The sequence below is a fragment of the Acartia tonsa genome, chromosome 15 (genome assembly GCF_053477335.1).
Source record: "Acartia tonsa isolate MP-2025a chromosome 15, ASM5347733v1, whole genome shotgun sequence".
Taxonomy (NCBI): domain Eukaryota; kingdom Metazoa; phylum Arthropoda; class Copepoda; order Calanoida; family Acartiidae; genus Acartia; species Acartia tonsa.
The window spans coordinates 3,915,805-3,933,174 of NC_137274.1; the positions used below are offsets into that span (position 1 = coordinate 3,915,805).

Consider the following 17,370-nt stretch of genomic DNA (forward strand, 5'->3'; position numbering starts at 1 on the left):
CCTTGCCCTTCAATATGGTTATATTGCTTCCTTACCCATATTATCTAGCAACCCTTATCTGTACATTAAGAAACCTATAAATTGGCTCCTGGTAGATAAAAATCAAATTTTTTATGGTTTCTTAATTTTTAGAGAGACAGAGCAACAAATAAACAGACAAAGATTATTGAGGCTACAAATTTAAGATTGACATTGACAATCTTTTTTTTGTACTAAATTGCTATTTATCAATGTTTTTAAGACACTTTTGTAACTTAATTGGTCACAACATAACAGAACATAAACAGATATTCATTAATATATTTTAATTTATTTAAATATGTAATTCATATTTCAGGAGCTAAGAGAGGGAGTGATATTGAGTAATTGAACAACAATAAAATTAGGTAAAAAATTATATGCAATTGACATATGCAATCATGCAAGAAGTAAAACCTAAAAGGTGGAATATTCTCTTTAATCATTCAAGATGAAATTTCATACTATGTTTAAACAAAGATTTATGTACAAAATCCCCACATCCTTTTATTATTTATTTTCTGTTGTAGAATATTTAAATCTATGAATAAGTTAAGCCCAGCAAATCTTTTCTGTTGTTGTTGATTTGTTTGTTATTTTCTTATAATATTCAATGTTAATACTTCAGAACTGACAATGGCAGCAGATAAAGATCCTTCACAGAACATATTTTGGGTCATGTGAAGTAAACACAGTAGCAGGTTTCGTCATATTTTCACAGAAACTTTTCTGATTTGTCTAGCCCCTGCGGTGGGCTCTTAACCAGCAGGACAATCACCTGATTTAACCTAACCTAACCTGAAATAACCTTTTAAAACCTACTGTGAAAATATGACGAAACCCGCAACTTTGTTTCCTTTACATGATCCCATATTTTTTTATTAACTATATATATTACTATTTACTCAATTTATATCCAGTTTTAGACATTCTCCCTTAATGTAATAATAGTTATTTCTAGCATCATATTATAAACAGCTTTCTGCAGATATAAAATGTTCAAACAAAAGATTAAAACCAGATTTTTTATTCTATACTTTCAGCATCTTTGGCCATAAATAAAAATGGTTTAATCTTATGATTGTACATAATCCTAGTAAATAGGATATAATACATTGCTTGACATAAATTTTCCTAGAGATCAAACTAAACCACCATCCGAGAAATGATTTGAATATTGGTTATCCTTTTTTAATATTTTAGATGAAAAAACAATAATTGTATCTGAAAGGAGTTATCAAATAAACAATATTATAGAATGTAGAATATGATCCATTTTTGCTACTTCAAGTTTGATTTTGAAAAGAAATTTTTCTTTGTGTCCTCAAATCATTTCAAATTAAGAGACAATAAAAGATCAAAATATCCTAAAAGAAACCATTACAATATTCTTATAGACAGACACACAGACAAACAAACAAATATATCATTTTGCTTTATTATAAGGATTTATTGAAGATAATAAACTAGTTTACTGACTAATTGGTCTTTTATGTCTTGTTGAATATCTTAATTACATTAAGGGACTGAGTGTCTACTATATAAACATGGTATATGGAGCAAATTGGCATGAATTTTGACTAAGTAATAAGAATTTGATATTAAAGATATAATTTGGACCAGTTTACTAACAAAATAATCTAGATTTTTGGGTATTAGAAACATCAGGTATCATGATCTAAACATAAGATATTATAAATACTTTAAATTAAATCAATAATATTTATACTTTCAAGATTCTGCCAGTTTGATTTATTATCTGCTGAATATATATATTCTGTATCATTTAAGAGGTTAACTCAAAATATGAATTTTACATTTTTATTCAGACATTGCAAATTGTTTTGTGCATGTTTGCACTCTTCAGATGTCAATGTAAAACTAAAGTTTAAAATAGATTTAAATTTAAAGGATTTTTACAAATATTTTGGAAGATTTTTTTGTACATAATTATTAAAAAAAAGTTTGTATCATATATATTCAACAGTATCATTTTGTGTTTTATTATATTTCATTTATATTATTATATATAATTATGTTGATATTAAAAAAAAATATTGCAAATAAAATTAAAACATCTTCAGTTTTAAGATTGCAGTTTCTATCCTGGCTATTAAAATATTTTCTAAAACTTATCTCATTTTTGATATAAAAAAAAATCCTATCAAATGATATTTAAATTTATTCCCCTCACTTCCAAAAATCTTTAGACTCCTGTGTAATTGTATTACTTTTGAAACAAACTTTAAAAAATTCCTGTTATTTGTTTGCAATCATTTTTATCTAAACATTATAAAGCTAGTTATTTACAGATATAATAATCATTATAACATATTAATTTAGTTTGCAAGTTTATATTTTGTTCATTTGTATCAATTCAAATCTATACATTTTTTTTCTTATAAAGATATAAAAAGTTATTTTTTGATTCAAGTTTAATCTAAAGCAATATTTCAAAATAATTATAGATTTGGATATTTGAAACTTTTGATTATTAACATTTATTATAATGGATTAATTAACCTTGATATATAACCAATAAAATTATTAGCATTCAATGTTTTAATTTTATGATTTTAATTATCTTCTAATTTAATTTACTTTGTATGTCTGTAAAGAGTTTTCAATAGCTACTTATTTATTATTCTGTTTATGTTATTGAAAGTTTTCTGCTTCCGCTTTATTTTATACAATCGGCCTTGTCCCTAGGATTCTAGGAGCACTATTTATTTTGATTTTAGAAATAAGTAAAAATTTAGGAGAACCTGATTGGTTCAGAGGTTAGTGAGATCCTTTGGTACAAACAAACAGACAGACAAAATTGTTCTACTTTGTATTATAGACTAGCAGTTATGCACCTATAAGCCTCTAGGGACACTTAAAATGGAGACACCCTCCCCATAAATAGTTAAAAACCTTCTCTGGATATATAAGAAGCTCCGTTTTAAAGGAGAACCATATCAGTTCAATGGTTAACAAGATCCTTGGCTACAGACAAAAAAAGCTTAATATTTCATATAATAGTATTATATTTCAAAAAAGCCTTTATAACTTTAACAACATTGTTATTACATAAAATAGTTAACATAGTAATTACATTAAATCTAAGTAAAATAAACATTAAAAATCACTAAACCTCTAATAAATATTTTATGACACACATAATTTAAATCAAAATAAGACTAAAAACATAATATGATAGACTTAAGGCATATCCATTCATTTATTACACTAGTCCCCAAAGTCACCATAGTAAAGTTTTGTTATTCATTGGCTTAATAACCTTGGTGACTTTTCATTGGTTGGATCATATAGTTTTGTGTCAAACATTTCAACCACTAATCAAAATCTACAGAATGGGTAATTTGTGTATCATATGTGTATAATTATAGAGCTTTCAATGGGCATTTGGTGTTATGTTGTAATTTGGAAAGATGAACTGACTGACAAACAGTCATGTGGATGGATAAACAGATGGACAGACAGATAGACAGACAGAGTTACAAACAGAGTTATGGAGAGACAGACGGACAGATAGACTGACCAGTCATGTAGATGGATAAATAGATGGATAAGAAGACAGACAGAGAGATGGATGAACAGAAAGACAAAAGACATACGGACAGACAGACAGTCATGTGGAAGGATAAACAGATGGACAGACTCACAGACAGACAGAGTTACAAACAGAGTAACAGACAGACAGCTGGACAGATAAACAGACAGTCATGTAGATGGATAAGCAGACAGACAGACAGATGGATGAACAGAAAAACAATAGACATACGGACAGACAGACAAAAAGACAGACAGACAGTCATGTAGACAGAAAAACAGACAGACAGACAGATGGACAGAGTAACAGACAGACAGATGGACAGAGTTAAAGACAGACAGACAAACAGATGGATAAGCAGACAGACAAACAGACAGATTTAAAAATTTTTTTTTACTTATCTCGGTATGGCTACAGATGTTGGGGGGGGAGGGAGGGTTATCAATCATCTTTAGTAAATCTAACCATAGGTATTTAAAAAAAACACATTAAAAAAAAGTATACCATTATTAGCATAGCATTCTGCAGTGCCAAGATATAATGTTGATGGAGATGTTGATCCTGAAAAATTAGGAATAAGTTATGTAAAAGGATAAAATATGACTTAGTTTTAGGTTTATAAATAATTGAAAATTCTATTTTGAAAATTAATTTGCAGAATGTTATTGTATTTCTGGTATGCCAATGATTTCTTTGAGAAAAATTGGTTTGGGTTTCTCAAAGATAGGTTACTAACAATGTAATTCTTATGATAATTGATCATATTAATAAATCTTCAAATCATGGAGACAATGTTGTCAGAGTATTCCTTGATGCAGTGAAAGCTTTTGATTCTGTTACTCATGATATACTTTTAATTAAGCTTAACCCTTAATGGTTGGGGGAGGGAGCATTGAACATAACCCCCTCTGGTTTTTTCTATTGCATTTTCTGTTTGTGAAATTTAGAGGGCCATAACTGAGTGACCTTTTAGATATGGGTATGGCACATAACTGAGAGTTGAATTTATTTTAATATCTTCATCATGGCGGACACAGAATGCCACAAAAACTGGCATCCTGTGTCTGGGTAAATGGCAAAAATATTTTTTTTACTTAAACAAATTAATCTCTGTAATCTGAGTGAAAGAAACCAGAAATAAGTTTGAGAATTTTGGACTTTAATACAAAACATTAACATTTCAATACTTCAAGATTGAGCATTTTGGGAGTAATACTGTTAACAATATTCATTGATGATTTATAGAGAGCCTCTGATAAAGACAAACTGTACTGTTCTTGGTAGTTTACAATAGATGCAAGTAAGTGTAATTCCTAAGAATAAAAAAATTGTCAAATTGGTACCTATTGTTGCACGGCATGAAGTTTTATCCCATCTTGTAATTTCCAATTCTTGTCCATTATATAGTTCAGAATCTGGATTTTCATCCAGATCAATAAATCTGATACAATCTTAATTAAATTAACCCATTAGTGCCGAACCGGGCACTAAAACCCGGTTCCGAAAAATGGAAAAAAAACCGGTTTCCGGCTTCATAATTGCATCATTCTCAGAATGAATCCCCCCTCTACTACCCTGACTTTCATTTCCCCCTGGAGCAGGCAGTTTAGCTTACTTCCGTTTGCTGGTATAGCTCAACAAAATTTGAAAATCATGAAAATTCAAAATACCCTTCTAACTTTTTTGTTTTTATAGTAAAGTTGCTGATTTTTTTTGTGAAATCTAATGTTTATTGACAAGTACATCTATTTGTGAATTCGTTTTATTCAAATTATAATTTTTTATATGATTTTTTTATCATTTTTTTACGCCCTATTATGACCCGGTTCGGCTTGGCCATAAATACCCGAAAATTTTAAAACCTGGCTCGGTTTCGGTTTTTATTACCCGGTTTTAACTTTTCAACCAATAAAATAACAGTTTACGTCATTAGTAAGGGTTTGAGCCACCCTAATAACCCTAGTAATTTCTATAGGTGTCACCCAATAGTTTTATGCTCGTTTTCTGATATGTAACACCCAAATTTTATATGTTCTTTTTTTGTAGTGTGTGTCTTTTAAAACTTCGAGCAACGGGTTTTTTTACCCGAAAACGGCGGCACCTATAGCCGAAACACTAAATTTGAAATAAATCGCTTCGTATTATACTTGTAGCTCTTTAGATTACATGAGGTTGTGTAGTTTTCAATTACGGATCGTATCAAAGTTCTAAAAAGTGTTCATCTCACTTTTGGCGTTCAAAAATTACATTTTTCGATTTTTGGTCAAAATAACCGGGTTTATACAGGTCAACCAGGTTTTAAAACTGGGGGAAAGCACCAAAAACGGGTGTTAATGCCTGGTTGGTATTTATGGCCAAGCCGAACCGGTTTTTTTTGCAACTTTCCTGTGCACGCCACTAGAGCAAAACAAAAAATACGAATTCCGTTTTGACCATTATAAAGCTTCCCTGAAACTTACAGCTTGATCGGCCCATAAAAGTGGCGCTCGGCACTAATGGGTTAATAGATTAAAGTGGCTGTGAATTTGCAAATAATGTTGTATATATAGGTAGATAACTGACAATGGAAGATAAATCTTTAACCCTTTACAGTCGGGCTCCTTGCCGCACCTTAATCGGTCGGGGGGGGGGGCGTTCAACGCCCCCCCCCTAATTATCTCAGTTAGAGGGCTAATTTTTTTTGTGCAAGTCCCCTGTTTGATAATGAATTTCCGACCTTTTATAAGTCTAAGTCAATTTTCGGTTCCTTCACCCTTTTATTTAACAACCTTTGTTTTTAGGTCTTTTTTATTTAAAAATTACAAACGGCTGTAATTTTCTTATTTTTGAAGCTAGAAGAATTTTTTCCCAGAAAATGTTTATTTTTATGTAAATTTTACATTAGAAATATCAAAATACAAATTTCAGCGGCCGCAGCTGTACTTGGCAGCTGCCAGCCGCCGCAGTCGGCGGTCGGCAGGAAAACGGCGGCGGATCTTCATGAAATTTTAATACGTTATGTAGACATGTAAGAAAAGCTTAAGTTTAAAATTTGAAGTCTCTAAGTAAAAAATTGCGGCCACAGGAGCCTTTTAAAGATTTCTGGAGACCTGGAGGATCAGGACCTGCAGGATCATACCTGGAACCTGAAAGTGGCTTGAACACCTGTATTTCATATAAGGATGTACTACTAGAGGATTTTTTAGTATTTTGGTATGATAAAATGCTTTGTTTTAGTCAAAAAAAATTTTTTGCTCTTTACCTGGATGACCCTGCCAGGTTTGCTGGCATCTTGTGCCCGCCAGGATGGAGATATTCAAAAAATTCCAACTCTCAGTTATGTGTCATACCCATACTTAAAAAGTCAAGCAGTTTGGGCTCTTTATCTTTCACACACAGAAAATGAGATAGAAAAAACCGGAGGGGGGGGGCGTTCAACGCCCCCCCCCCGACCGTTAAGGGTTAAAAATATTGCCTAAAAAGATGACAACTATTTAATTAGATGAAAAAGAATTTTCAAATTTTCTGAACAGTTCAATACCGTGCACGTCATTTTTATGAAAATTAAATAATAAATGCATTAAATACAAACAATTGTAGTGAGAATTGCATTCAAAATCGATAAAACATTGTGTGTTTCTTTTATTTATCATTTAAAAGTAACACACTTGACAATCATTTTAATTATAAAAAATCCAAAAACTAAAATTAGTTCAAGGTCAAAATTTAAAATATATTTTTCTGTCTCGGTATTTGCATTAACTCTCTCTCTCTCCCTTTCTCTCTCTCTCTCTCTCTCTCTCTCTCTCTCTCTCTCTCTCTCTATCTATCTATCTCTCTCTCTCTCTCTCTCTTTCTCTTTCTCTTTCTCTCTCTCTCTCTCTCCCTCTCTCTCTGTTTCTCTTCTTTCTCACACATTCATATTTTTACCTGGGGGGTTAGTTGTTAAATAAATATTATTTAATCTATAAAAAGAAACCAAATCTAAATTTATATTTTTCTAATTTCTAATCCACAAGCAACTGCATCTCTAGTATCTAGGGATATTCAAAGGGATATAAAAGGGCAGAAAAATAGCTTCACTGTAAAAGTGAGCCATATCGTTTCAGCAGTCCCTTCTCTACAGATAAAAAAAGCTTACAACTTTATAAAATAGGATATTGTTAAATCTTTTCATTTAAAACTCACCATTCTGTATGTAATTGTATGCGGGGAGGAAATGGATATTTGGCTTTTTATTACATTAGTTCCCAAAGTTAATGACATTTTGTTAGTTGGCTAATTAACTTTGGGGACTTTCATAGAATTTTAATTGGTTGGTTTATTACTTTGAGTGTCCAAATGTTTAACCCTTACAGATCGGGCCCCAATTCCCACCTTAATAGATCAGGGGGGGGCTCCAAGAGCCCCCCCCCCTCTATCTTGGCTCCTGGTACAGATAAAGACGTAAAAATTTTTTCTGGTGGTTCATGTGTATTTTTAGAAAAAATTACTTTTTCTAGTCATAGCGGCCAGACAGCTCCTTAGCCGCTTTTTAGCGGCCAGCCGCTAAATTTTAAAACAGCTGTAGAGCGGCCAATTTTGCAGCTAGGATGACCAAATTTTAGGACGAACTTTTATTTTTCATAACAAAAAAATTACTTTTTCCAATCATTGCCGAAAAACCGCAAATAACGGAAACTGCCATTTTCGGCGGTAACGGCGGTAAAAAGGCAGTTGGCGGTGCCAATTAATATTTTTATCTGTTTATTATTGCTCAAGGATTTACCAAAAAAAATTATAGGTCTCTAGCTGTAATAGAAGCCATGATATTCATGATATGTCTGTAGTAAAAGCCGGACAAAAATTGGTCATAAAGTCGGTCAGGGAGCGGGGAAACGGCCATAACACCACTTTTCTCAGAAGGTCATTGATATCTAAGTATTCACCAAAAAAATTTTAGGTTTCTACCTTATAAACAAAAGTCATAAAGTAGAAATTAAGATTTATTTAGATTTTTTTCTAATTTTTTTTGCTACCCAACCGACTTTGACCGGACACCATGACCGACACAGACCAGATATCGTAATAAAATCAACTCTTGCCGACGTATAATTACTAAACTTAAAAAGTCATGAAGTTACAGCTCTCCATCTTACCTAAAAAAAATAAGATTGAAAAAACTAGAGGGGGGGCTCTTGGAGCCCCCCCAACCCCTGATCTGTAAGGGTAAAACCACCAAATATTGTTTACAAAATGGGTAATTTTGTGTATATTTTCATTGTGAATATCCATTAATTTATCGGCCATTGTCTTATGCCTCTAGTTCCCTGGTTATTTAGGTAGCAAGGGGGTTTGTGGGTGGGTGCGTTAAGTGTATGTGTGTGTTAGTGTTATACTACGATAGTGTGTGTGGCAAGATAGGTGGGGTATGGGTGTGTGTGTGTCTGTGATGAATTACGATAACTATTCATTTGAATAAAAAAAATAATGTTTATTTTTATGGAAAAACTTTAATAAAATGATTGAATTTTTTGCTGAAGTATATAGCAAATATAATAAATTTTTACTTTTTAAACAATTTAATTCTTAAATATCATTCTTTCTATAGATTTAAACAATTTTTCTATTGTCTTTATACCGGCTCAAACATATTGAAATTTGGTTAAGGATTTTATAAAATAAATCAAACTGTTTCATTACATTTTAAAGAAAGTTCAAAGACAAATATTAATAGAGATGTATTACAAAAATATTTCCTAAGTATTGATTTTTTTGTTTTTATCTGTGAGCGAAGAAATGGCTTATTATTTCATAGTTTAATTGTTGCAAAAATTTTAATGTGAACTTTATGTGGAAATAAGCTCGGCATTTTAAACTGATTTTTTTCTTAATTGAACTTTTAAGGCATTATTCTATGGAAATTACTTAAAAAATAAGAAAAGGTAAACAAAAATGCATTTTGAAAAAATTAATTCTTAATCACTCTAAGTGATCAAGAAGCAAGTTTTAAAAAAATAATATATATATTTGGAATTACTTAATTATTTAGAATTATTAAAAAATTTTTGCTAAATTTGATATAAAAAGTGCCTTAAAACTTCTATTTTTAAATTTGCTACAGTACCCAAAAAATTCTTTTACACAATTATAGGCTAAACAAAGTTTTAGATTTGTTGGCATTTCTCTTAACACAGATGGAGTTAATAAAATTCATATTTGCAAAATAAGAGATATATTTCTGCTTTTTGTACTGTTGTTATTAATTTTGCCTATTGACAACTAAACAAGTTTCAATTAAGGTTTAAAAATGTTGGACCAAATGACTAAAAAGATATTTCTCCTTAGCTTATTTTAGTGCAACTAACATAACAGGCAAGCAGAACAGAAATCTTTAGATTGTGGAATTGTAAAACAATGTAAATGATTTTTCTTCTTTTGTGTGGGGGGGGGGGGGGAGGAAGGAAATTTTCTATGGATGATATTGTGAGGTTGGAGGTAGCCTTCAAAAATAGTAAAAATCCTATCCAGGAGTTATAAGAATCTTCATATATGAATTGAGAGGATTTGGACATGATTATTTAAACATGATTTTGTAAAAATGTCAACAAAGTTAGTTTACACTGTAGAAATAAATGATTATGAGTATCAAACACGGATTATGCATTTCTATCTAATAATAAAGCATAAAAAATACCTCTTGAAAGTTGTGACTCCAGTTTTTGCATTTGCCTTTTGATTATTCTTTTCTGAGTAATTGTAAACCTAAATTTTAACTTTAATTTGAAACCAAGAAAATACTAATATTAAATGACTAAAGACATCTTGAATAATATACGCACCCCAACCAAACGGTTTTCACAGGATGTAGTGTGACCTTGTGTGAGCTCAGAACATGCTTTCCCTAAATTGAATTTGTAGGTTCCCAAGTTCCCATAGTTGAATTGTTTCCAATTACATTTTTTATCAAATTTTACTTTTATATCTAGAGTAACTTTCCCTAACCTCCTTTATTGTCTTATTTTGTCTTTCATGTTCATCACACAAATTTGTTCACATGACAGTTAAATATAGAGATATTGGAGGTTTCTTAAAAGATATCTAACATTTTTCTAGCTCTAATACTTTATCAAAAGTATTGCTGTAAAATGATAAAATGCACATCAAAAAGGTTAAACATAAAATTAGAAATTAAAAAAAATACAAATATCTTCATGTAATATTGCTTCAAATTGACCAAATTGTACAGTTAATGTGCCTAAAACTATCTATATTCAATGTACAATCCAAATACTCTATACTTAATAAGACTAGGCCAATAGGAGCATGATGAAGTGATTTTTAAAAATGCTAAAGAAAAAAATGATTCCTGGTTTTTAAAATAAAATTAAATTTAATCAACTTTAGCAACAATTTTAAGGTAAGTTAAGATGCATAAAGTTGTCACTTTGTAATGAGAAAGCTAATTAAACACCATCATCTCATATTTTGAATAAATATAAGCATATCCTAAGAAAAATAGAAATAGTCATTGTGAATAAACCAAAAATTGGTTAGAATTTTAAGCATTTCCAAGCAGTTTAAAATTATAATCTACTTATTCTTGTATTTTTTTCTACCAACATTTGATTATTCTTTTAAATTTTTTACAACCTTATAAAATAAAATTAGTTTTTGCCACCTCAACAATGATTTCTTTTCTAATAAACACCATTAGGTACTCTAAACTATTACTGAGATTGGAGCAATATTAGATAGATTTATATAAAGATACTTGTATTTTTCTCTATAATATATCACAAAACATATTAGAGCTAGAAAAATGTTAGAGAACTTTTAATTTTAATCTGCTTGGAAATGTTTCAAATTATTCTATTTTTGTTTTATTGGCTTTCTCATAACTAAGTGACAACATTATACAGCTTATCTGTTGAAAAGTCCTTGCTAAAGTCAATTTTTAAAAAAGTAATTTTTTCTTAAGCATTTTCAAAAGCCATGTCAGCATGTTCTCATTGGCTTATATTGTCTTTTAGAGAACGTATTTGGATTGTACATTAAATTCAGATAGTTTAATACATCTTAACTGTCCAATTTGGTCAATTGTGTGCAATATTTGAAAGATTTAATATATGAAAATACTTTTACTTTTCTCTAAAATATCTAATTTAAAGTTTCACCTTTTTACTGTGTAAAAGTATTAGAGCTAGAAAAATATTAGAGACCATTTTAGAAAGCTCCAATATCTGTATATTATGGAATGTGACTAATTTTGCAAGATGAACATGAATGACAAAATAAGACAGTAAAGAAGGTTAGGTTGAAGGTACTCAAAAGAAAAAAGTAAAATTTGATCACCAAAGGAACAAGAAAATTTTCAATTTATATGAGGAACTAATTTGATTTAGGAGAAGCTTGTTCTGACATCATCATTTCCACAGGTTTTTTTCTAACATAACACATTTTCAGGTGGGGTTCGCCATGAATTTGAAATGACATTGAATTACTGACAAAGAAAGGGAGGGACAAAATTATATAGAATGGATTGTCTAGCAATTTGCAACAGACAATAAAAAAATAGAGTGTTTATATAGGTCACCCAAATATTTACTAGGAAATTAGGCTATTTATCTGAAATAGAAGCTTGAATTTATTGTCTTAAAATTTAATTACCTTCTTTCACTATCATCATATCCTTCACCTCTTTGAATGTCAATGAATCGGTAATGGATAATGCCATCTTTCCAGCAATAACTAGCATTCCTAAAGCATTGAAAGATTAACTTTATTAATATATATGTTGATAATATTTTAGTAATGTATACATATATAAATATGAGTGATTCTAATGAGGTAAAGTAATATCCAACTGACAATTAACCCTTTAATTGCAAGTCATTAGTTTGGAACTCATAAAAGTACATGGCAATGTGCCTGTTTATTGGAAAAGGCATTCCCCTTACTCTTACTATTGTAATGTGCATCAAGTTGTAGGTACTATTTTTAACATCATTTGTATACTGAAAATTGTTATAAGGTAGATATCAGGGTGACATGTTTTAACACAAATGCTGAGTGATTATTACCTGATCATGCTATCTCCAGTATCATAATCAAAACTTTCATCATCTGTAACTAAATTAAATATTTTTGCTTTAAAACAAACATTTTTTTTTTTTTTTTTATATTGTTCTTGTGGCTGCTTGGTCGGATAAATCCAAAAAAAGGACCCTTACATTATTATCTTTAAGATATAATTTGCCTAAAATAGTTTCTACTAAAAGTTTTGTTGTGCTTTTTTTAGCCATATTCATTATTTGAAGCTAGATTCAATGCAGGTTTTGTTACTTGAGCATCCAAGAAATCCTAAATACTTTATCATTTAGTTTATCATATTCAAACCTTGTCCATTTGATTTACAATTGTAAAAAATATAAGGTTGTAATACCCAATAGCCAATTTTATGTCAATGTCCCTTAGTTCTTGCCCTCACAGAAAATGATATAGAAAAACTTAATTATGTTTGTGTCAGGAATTCAAAAAGCTTTTGATTAACATATTGTTATTAACCATCTCCATTAGAGACTTAACTAGAAGAAAACTACGAGAATCGATCTTGCATCCCAACCAATGTGTAAATCCTAATGAAACTTGATGGAAATATGTAGAATGTAGAATCCCTGAAAATTTCAGCCATCTATCTTCAATTTGAGTTTAAAAAATCACTAAAACTTTAAAATCTAGGAATTTATCTAGCATCCCAACCAATAAGCAAATCTTAATGAAACTTTTCGAAAATATGTAGAATGTGAACTTGTTAAATCAAAAAAATTGATAAAAATTCCTGCTGTCTATCTTCAAAAAGAAAATTACAAAAACTTGTGGGTCTTACTGTATATTGATAAACAAAGAAAGAATTTTATGATCAGCTGTAATCAAAGTTTTTTTTATACTTTTTAACTGAATAGCAACTAACAAGATATCTTAATAATGATTTAATACTTATTTTCATTTAAGGTTGCTAAGGCAAATGCAAATTGGAGTTCGAGGTATCTACCTAAAATTCCATAAAAGTGCTGGGTAAAGAATATTTCTCCAATATTTCTCAAGCAGGGTGTCAAGAGTTGGTAAATGAATTTGTTGTTCAATGTTTTCAATGTTTCATAATATTGCAATTACACAAGCATTAACTGGATGAACCACCACTGTAGGGTTTATATTGTAAAATTTTGATTGATTGTTTAATTACCTTGAGGTTTAGAACTTTTCTTACATGCAAGCACATTGGTACCTAAAATACAATATCTGTAAAATTGAGATGACACTAAATATTTGAATACATGAGATCTCAAGAGTTAAGACAACTAACAATAAATTGTGTAATTCTCTATATTATAAACAAAATTACCCCTTCTATATATTAGTATTATTGAATGAAAAGTCTATCAATTTTTTTCTGTAAGAAATTGTTGAAAAAGTTTTAAAGCCTCTGAATGAGAAACTTTGCTTTTAAAACTTTGTGTACCAGAATAACTTAGAGTCTAGTGTCCCTTTCTTCCCTATTAAATCTAATTATCAATTTACACATTCTAAAAATAATAATTTAAAGCTTTTATAGAAAATAATTATTTAGTAGCAAGCTGATTTTAAAATATAAACTGTACCCCTTGCATAGAGGAACTCTGTATTTGAAGGTTGAAGAGACAGAAATATAGCATAAAAACCATATTAGGACCTCAATGAATTTTACCCAAATTAGTTCAGTGGTTACCAAGCTTAACAGACTGCTAAAAAAAGCTACTTTATATGATAGGATTAAATCATCCTATTGTTTAAGTAATTGATTAAATTTGATTTCTTAGTAAACTAAAATAAACTATACTCAATGTTTTTTATTTGTTGTTAGAACCAAATTAAAATTTGTTAACTTTTGTTGTAATAGATGTTCCAATCTTTGTTTCTAACATAAAAACATTAAAACCTACCTTGACTTAAAATTACACAAATGATGCTTACCCACAAAGTGGATAAGTACATTTTGTTGGCTCTGAAATTAAATATATTTTTTATATTATAATTCATCATTATTGTATAAATGTATAGTGCTCCAATAATCCTTAATCATTGACAAAAACTTTTTAATTAAATTTTTTATTTCATGTTGATATTTGAATTAGATTGGAGTATTTGATTTTTATTTTTTAAATAAACAAAATGACAACATCCATAAGTAGCAAAGCATGATAAAAATGTGGATAGATATACATACAGTATGCCCCTCCCTCTAGTTTTTTCAATGTTATTTTTTTGTAGGTAAGATAGAGAGCCGTGACCTCATGAAATTTTAAGTTTAGTAATTATATGATAGAGAGCTGTGACTTTATAACATTTTAAGTTTAGTAGTAGTAATTAGAAAAATCCTAAATAATTGTACATTATCACTTTTATGAATAAGATAGAGGCCCAAATTTTTTTGGTGAATACTTAGATATCAATGATCATCTGAGAAAAGTGGTGTTATGACCATTTGACCGCTGATTTTATGACCCATTTTTGTACAGCTTTTACTCTAGACATATATCATGAATATCATGGCTTCTATTACATCAAGAGACCTAATTTTTTAGTGAATCCTTGAGCAATAATGAACTTCCATGATTAGGATGGTCATGGTCAATTGACCGCTCCTTAAACAATTTTTGACCGATTTTCTAAAGAGCAATCTGACAAACATGACTTGTAATTGATATTTTTTTGTTATGAAAAATAAAAGCTTCACCTAAAATTGGTAATCATAGCTTCAAAATTGGCTGATTTTCAGCTGTTTTAATATTTAGCAACTGGCTGCTAAAAAGCTGCTAGGAAGCGGTCTGACAGCCATGAAGAAAAAATTTTTTTCCTATTATAATGCACAAGAACCACCAGATAAAAATTTCATGTCTCTATCTATGTCCCCCCCCCCTAAATCTATTAAGGTGCTAATTGGTAAACAAAATTAACTTTGATATAAACAAAATCCTAATACACACTACAAGTGCACACATACTAAGAAAGCTAGTTCTCAGTAACTGAGACATAAAAACTAGAACATATAAGTAGAGAATCTTGTAATAGACATATTACTTTAGAGGGAAATATTATACTCTTGCTATCAACATAAAAATTAATGTAGGAAATATTTTTGAAACTGAAAAATATCCGGTAATGTGCACTTTTTAAACTACGTTGCACCATTTAGTATTAAAGCTCATAAGTTTTGTAAACAAATAAAAGATAATTATCACCATTATCTTCACTTATGCTTTATTTTAAACTAGCGGCTATGCCCCCTAGAGGTAGGTTTGGAAGTTTAGCTTAAAAAAGAAAAAAAAATATCAGGGGTAATTTTTATCTTTAATACCCTTTTTGAAACCTTCCCAGGATCTAGGAAAAATAAAGAACCATATCAGATTAGCAGTTAGCAAGATCCTTTGATAAAGACAGACATACATCCTTTAACTTTTATATAAGAATTTTAGTTAGGAATTTTTAAATAAATTCCTCTAATAAATATCTAGCCAAACACATATGTTGATAATAACTTGATTTGTAGATGTAGTTATCACAACTGAATTTTCTGACATAATTATTGCTTATCAACAAAACTTTACTCTACAAAGATGTCCTTGAAATGAATATATTTCCTAAAAAAATAGTAGAACTTAAATTATAAAGAGTAACATAATTTTAGTCATTATTAGTAATTACCCCTGAAAGTAGTTAGATAAATTTGCAGACACAATATGGGGCCATATTTGTTGTGGCTCCAATAGTTAACACTGTATACACATGATTGTTTTATTCCTTGCTTCAAAACAAGATCCCATCCCATCCTAAATAATACATGTATAATTTGTGATACAAGAAAAAATTATGCTCGATGTTTCTGCATAATTCCAATTTTCTCTCATTCATATAAATTCTAATCATGAACTTTAGGTAATGTTCATGAATATAGGAAATATTTTTGGTTGGGTTTCATAAGATTTTTAGTTTTTACACTATTCCCAAATATTAATAAATTAATAATAAACAAAGACTTTTTTTAGTAGTAGTCTCACTCTCATTGTTCAATTGACCACATATATTTCTTTCCAACAAAATTATCACAATTTCTTAACTGTAGATACTTGCCCTGTGGGGTTCTCTTAATATATACTTAACTAAAGCATCACAAGAAAGACTATTTAAAAGTTATAAATAAGAGGGTGGCATTGTTTGTCCCACTATCAATTATGAAGAATATTGCCACTGTATGTAAAAGTATAAATCTAGCTTGAAAACATATGTGGAGCTTTAATAGGACACATCACATAGTAAACCCTTTAAAATAAAAAAAGATGAATATATTTGTATACATTATTCTACAATAATTATCTTATAATTTTCATTTTTGTGAATAAAATTCTAAATGTCCCAAAATTAAATTAAACTATAAATATACAAGTACAAAAAAATTTTTGCAGTGTATTATTATTATTTGTAGGAGGAGGGAAGGGATTTTTTTTATCTCATTTTCATCTATCTATATATTTATACATCAGTCCATATATCTGTACATCTATCTATCTATTTTTCTATATATCTTTATATCTATCTATCTGTCTATCTATCTATCTATCTATCTGCCTATCTATCTATATATCTCTCTGTCTATATATCCATCTATCTATCTGTCTATCTATCTAAATAAATGCTATTTACATTTTGTGTTCATCTCACTTTTGGCGTTCAAAAATTACATTTTTCGATTTTTGGTCGAAATAACCGGGTTTTTACAGCAAAACCGGGTTTTAACGCCG

At 29.7% G+C, this 17,370-nt stretch overlaps 3 protein-coding genes across 9 annotated transcripts in view; 2 read left to right on the forward strand and 1 right to left on the reverse strand.

Moving 5' to 3' along the window:
* Positions 1–17,370, forward strand: part of LOC145307377 (uncharacterized) — a 449,599-nt gene that overhangs the window by 246,974 nt on the left and 185,255 nt on the right. The gene's annotated exons all lie outside the window — the stretch shown is intronic.
* LOC145307226 (uncharacterized) overlaps positions 1–17,370 on the forward strand; it is a 57,138-nt gene that overhangs the window by 6,741 nt on the left and 33,027 nt on the right. The window lies entirely within an intron of this gene.
* On the reverse strand, positions 1,683–14,572 carry LOC145307500 (uncharacterized). Its single transcript, XM_080149956.1, has 8 exons — positions 14,515–14,572; positions 13,779–13,820; positions 12,616–12,664; positions 12,203–12,292; positions 10,230–10,297; positions 4,918–5,025; positions 4,079–4,135; positions 1,683–1,696 (listed from the first exon to the last, which is right to left on the reverse strand). The coding sequence occupies exons 1-8, from the start codon at positions 14,564–14,566 to the stop codon at positions 1,683–1,685; spliced, it is 480 nt and encodes a 159-aa protein (XP_080006082.1). The 5' UTR covers positions 14,567–14,572.

What these genes read in the sequence shown, in the direction of transcription:
- LOC145307500 (XM_080149956.1), bottom strand. Translation starts at nt 14,566, where the DNA reads ATGTACTTATCCACTTTGTGGGTAAGCATCATTTGTGTAATTTTAAGT. An exon ending in TTGTGTAATTTTAAGTCAAG is followed by an intron (nt 13,821 to 14,514) that starts GTAGGTTTTAAT and finishes ATTGTATTTTAG; the next exon opens with GTACCAATGTGCTTGCATGT. An exon ending in TTCATGCCGTGCAACAATAG is followed by an intron (nt 4,136 to 4,917) that starts GTACCAATTTGA and finishes CTAATTTTTCAG; the next exon opens with GATCAACATCTCCATCAACA.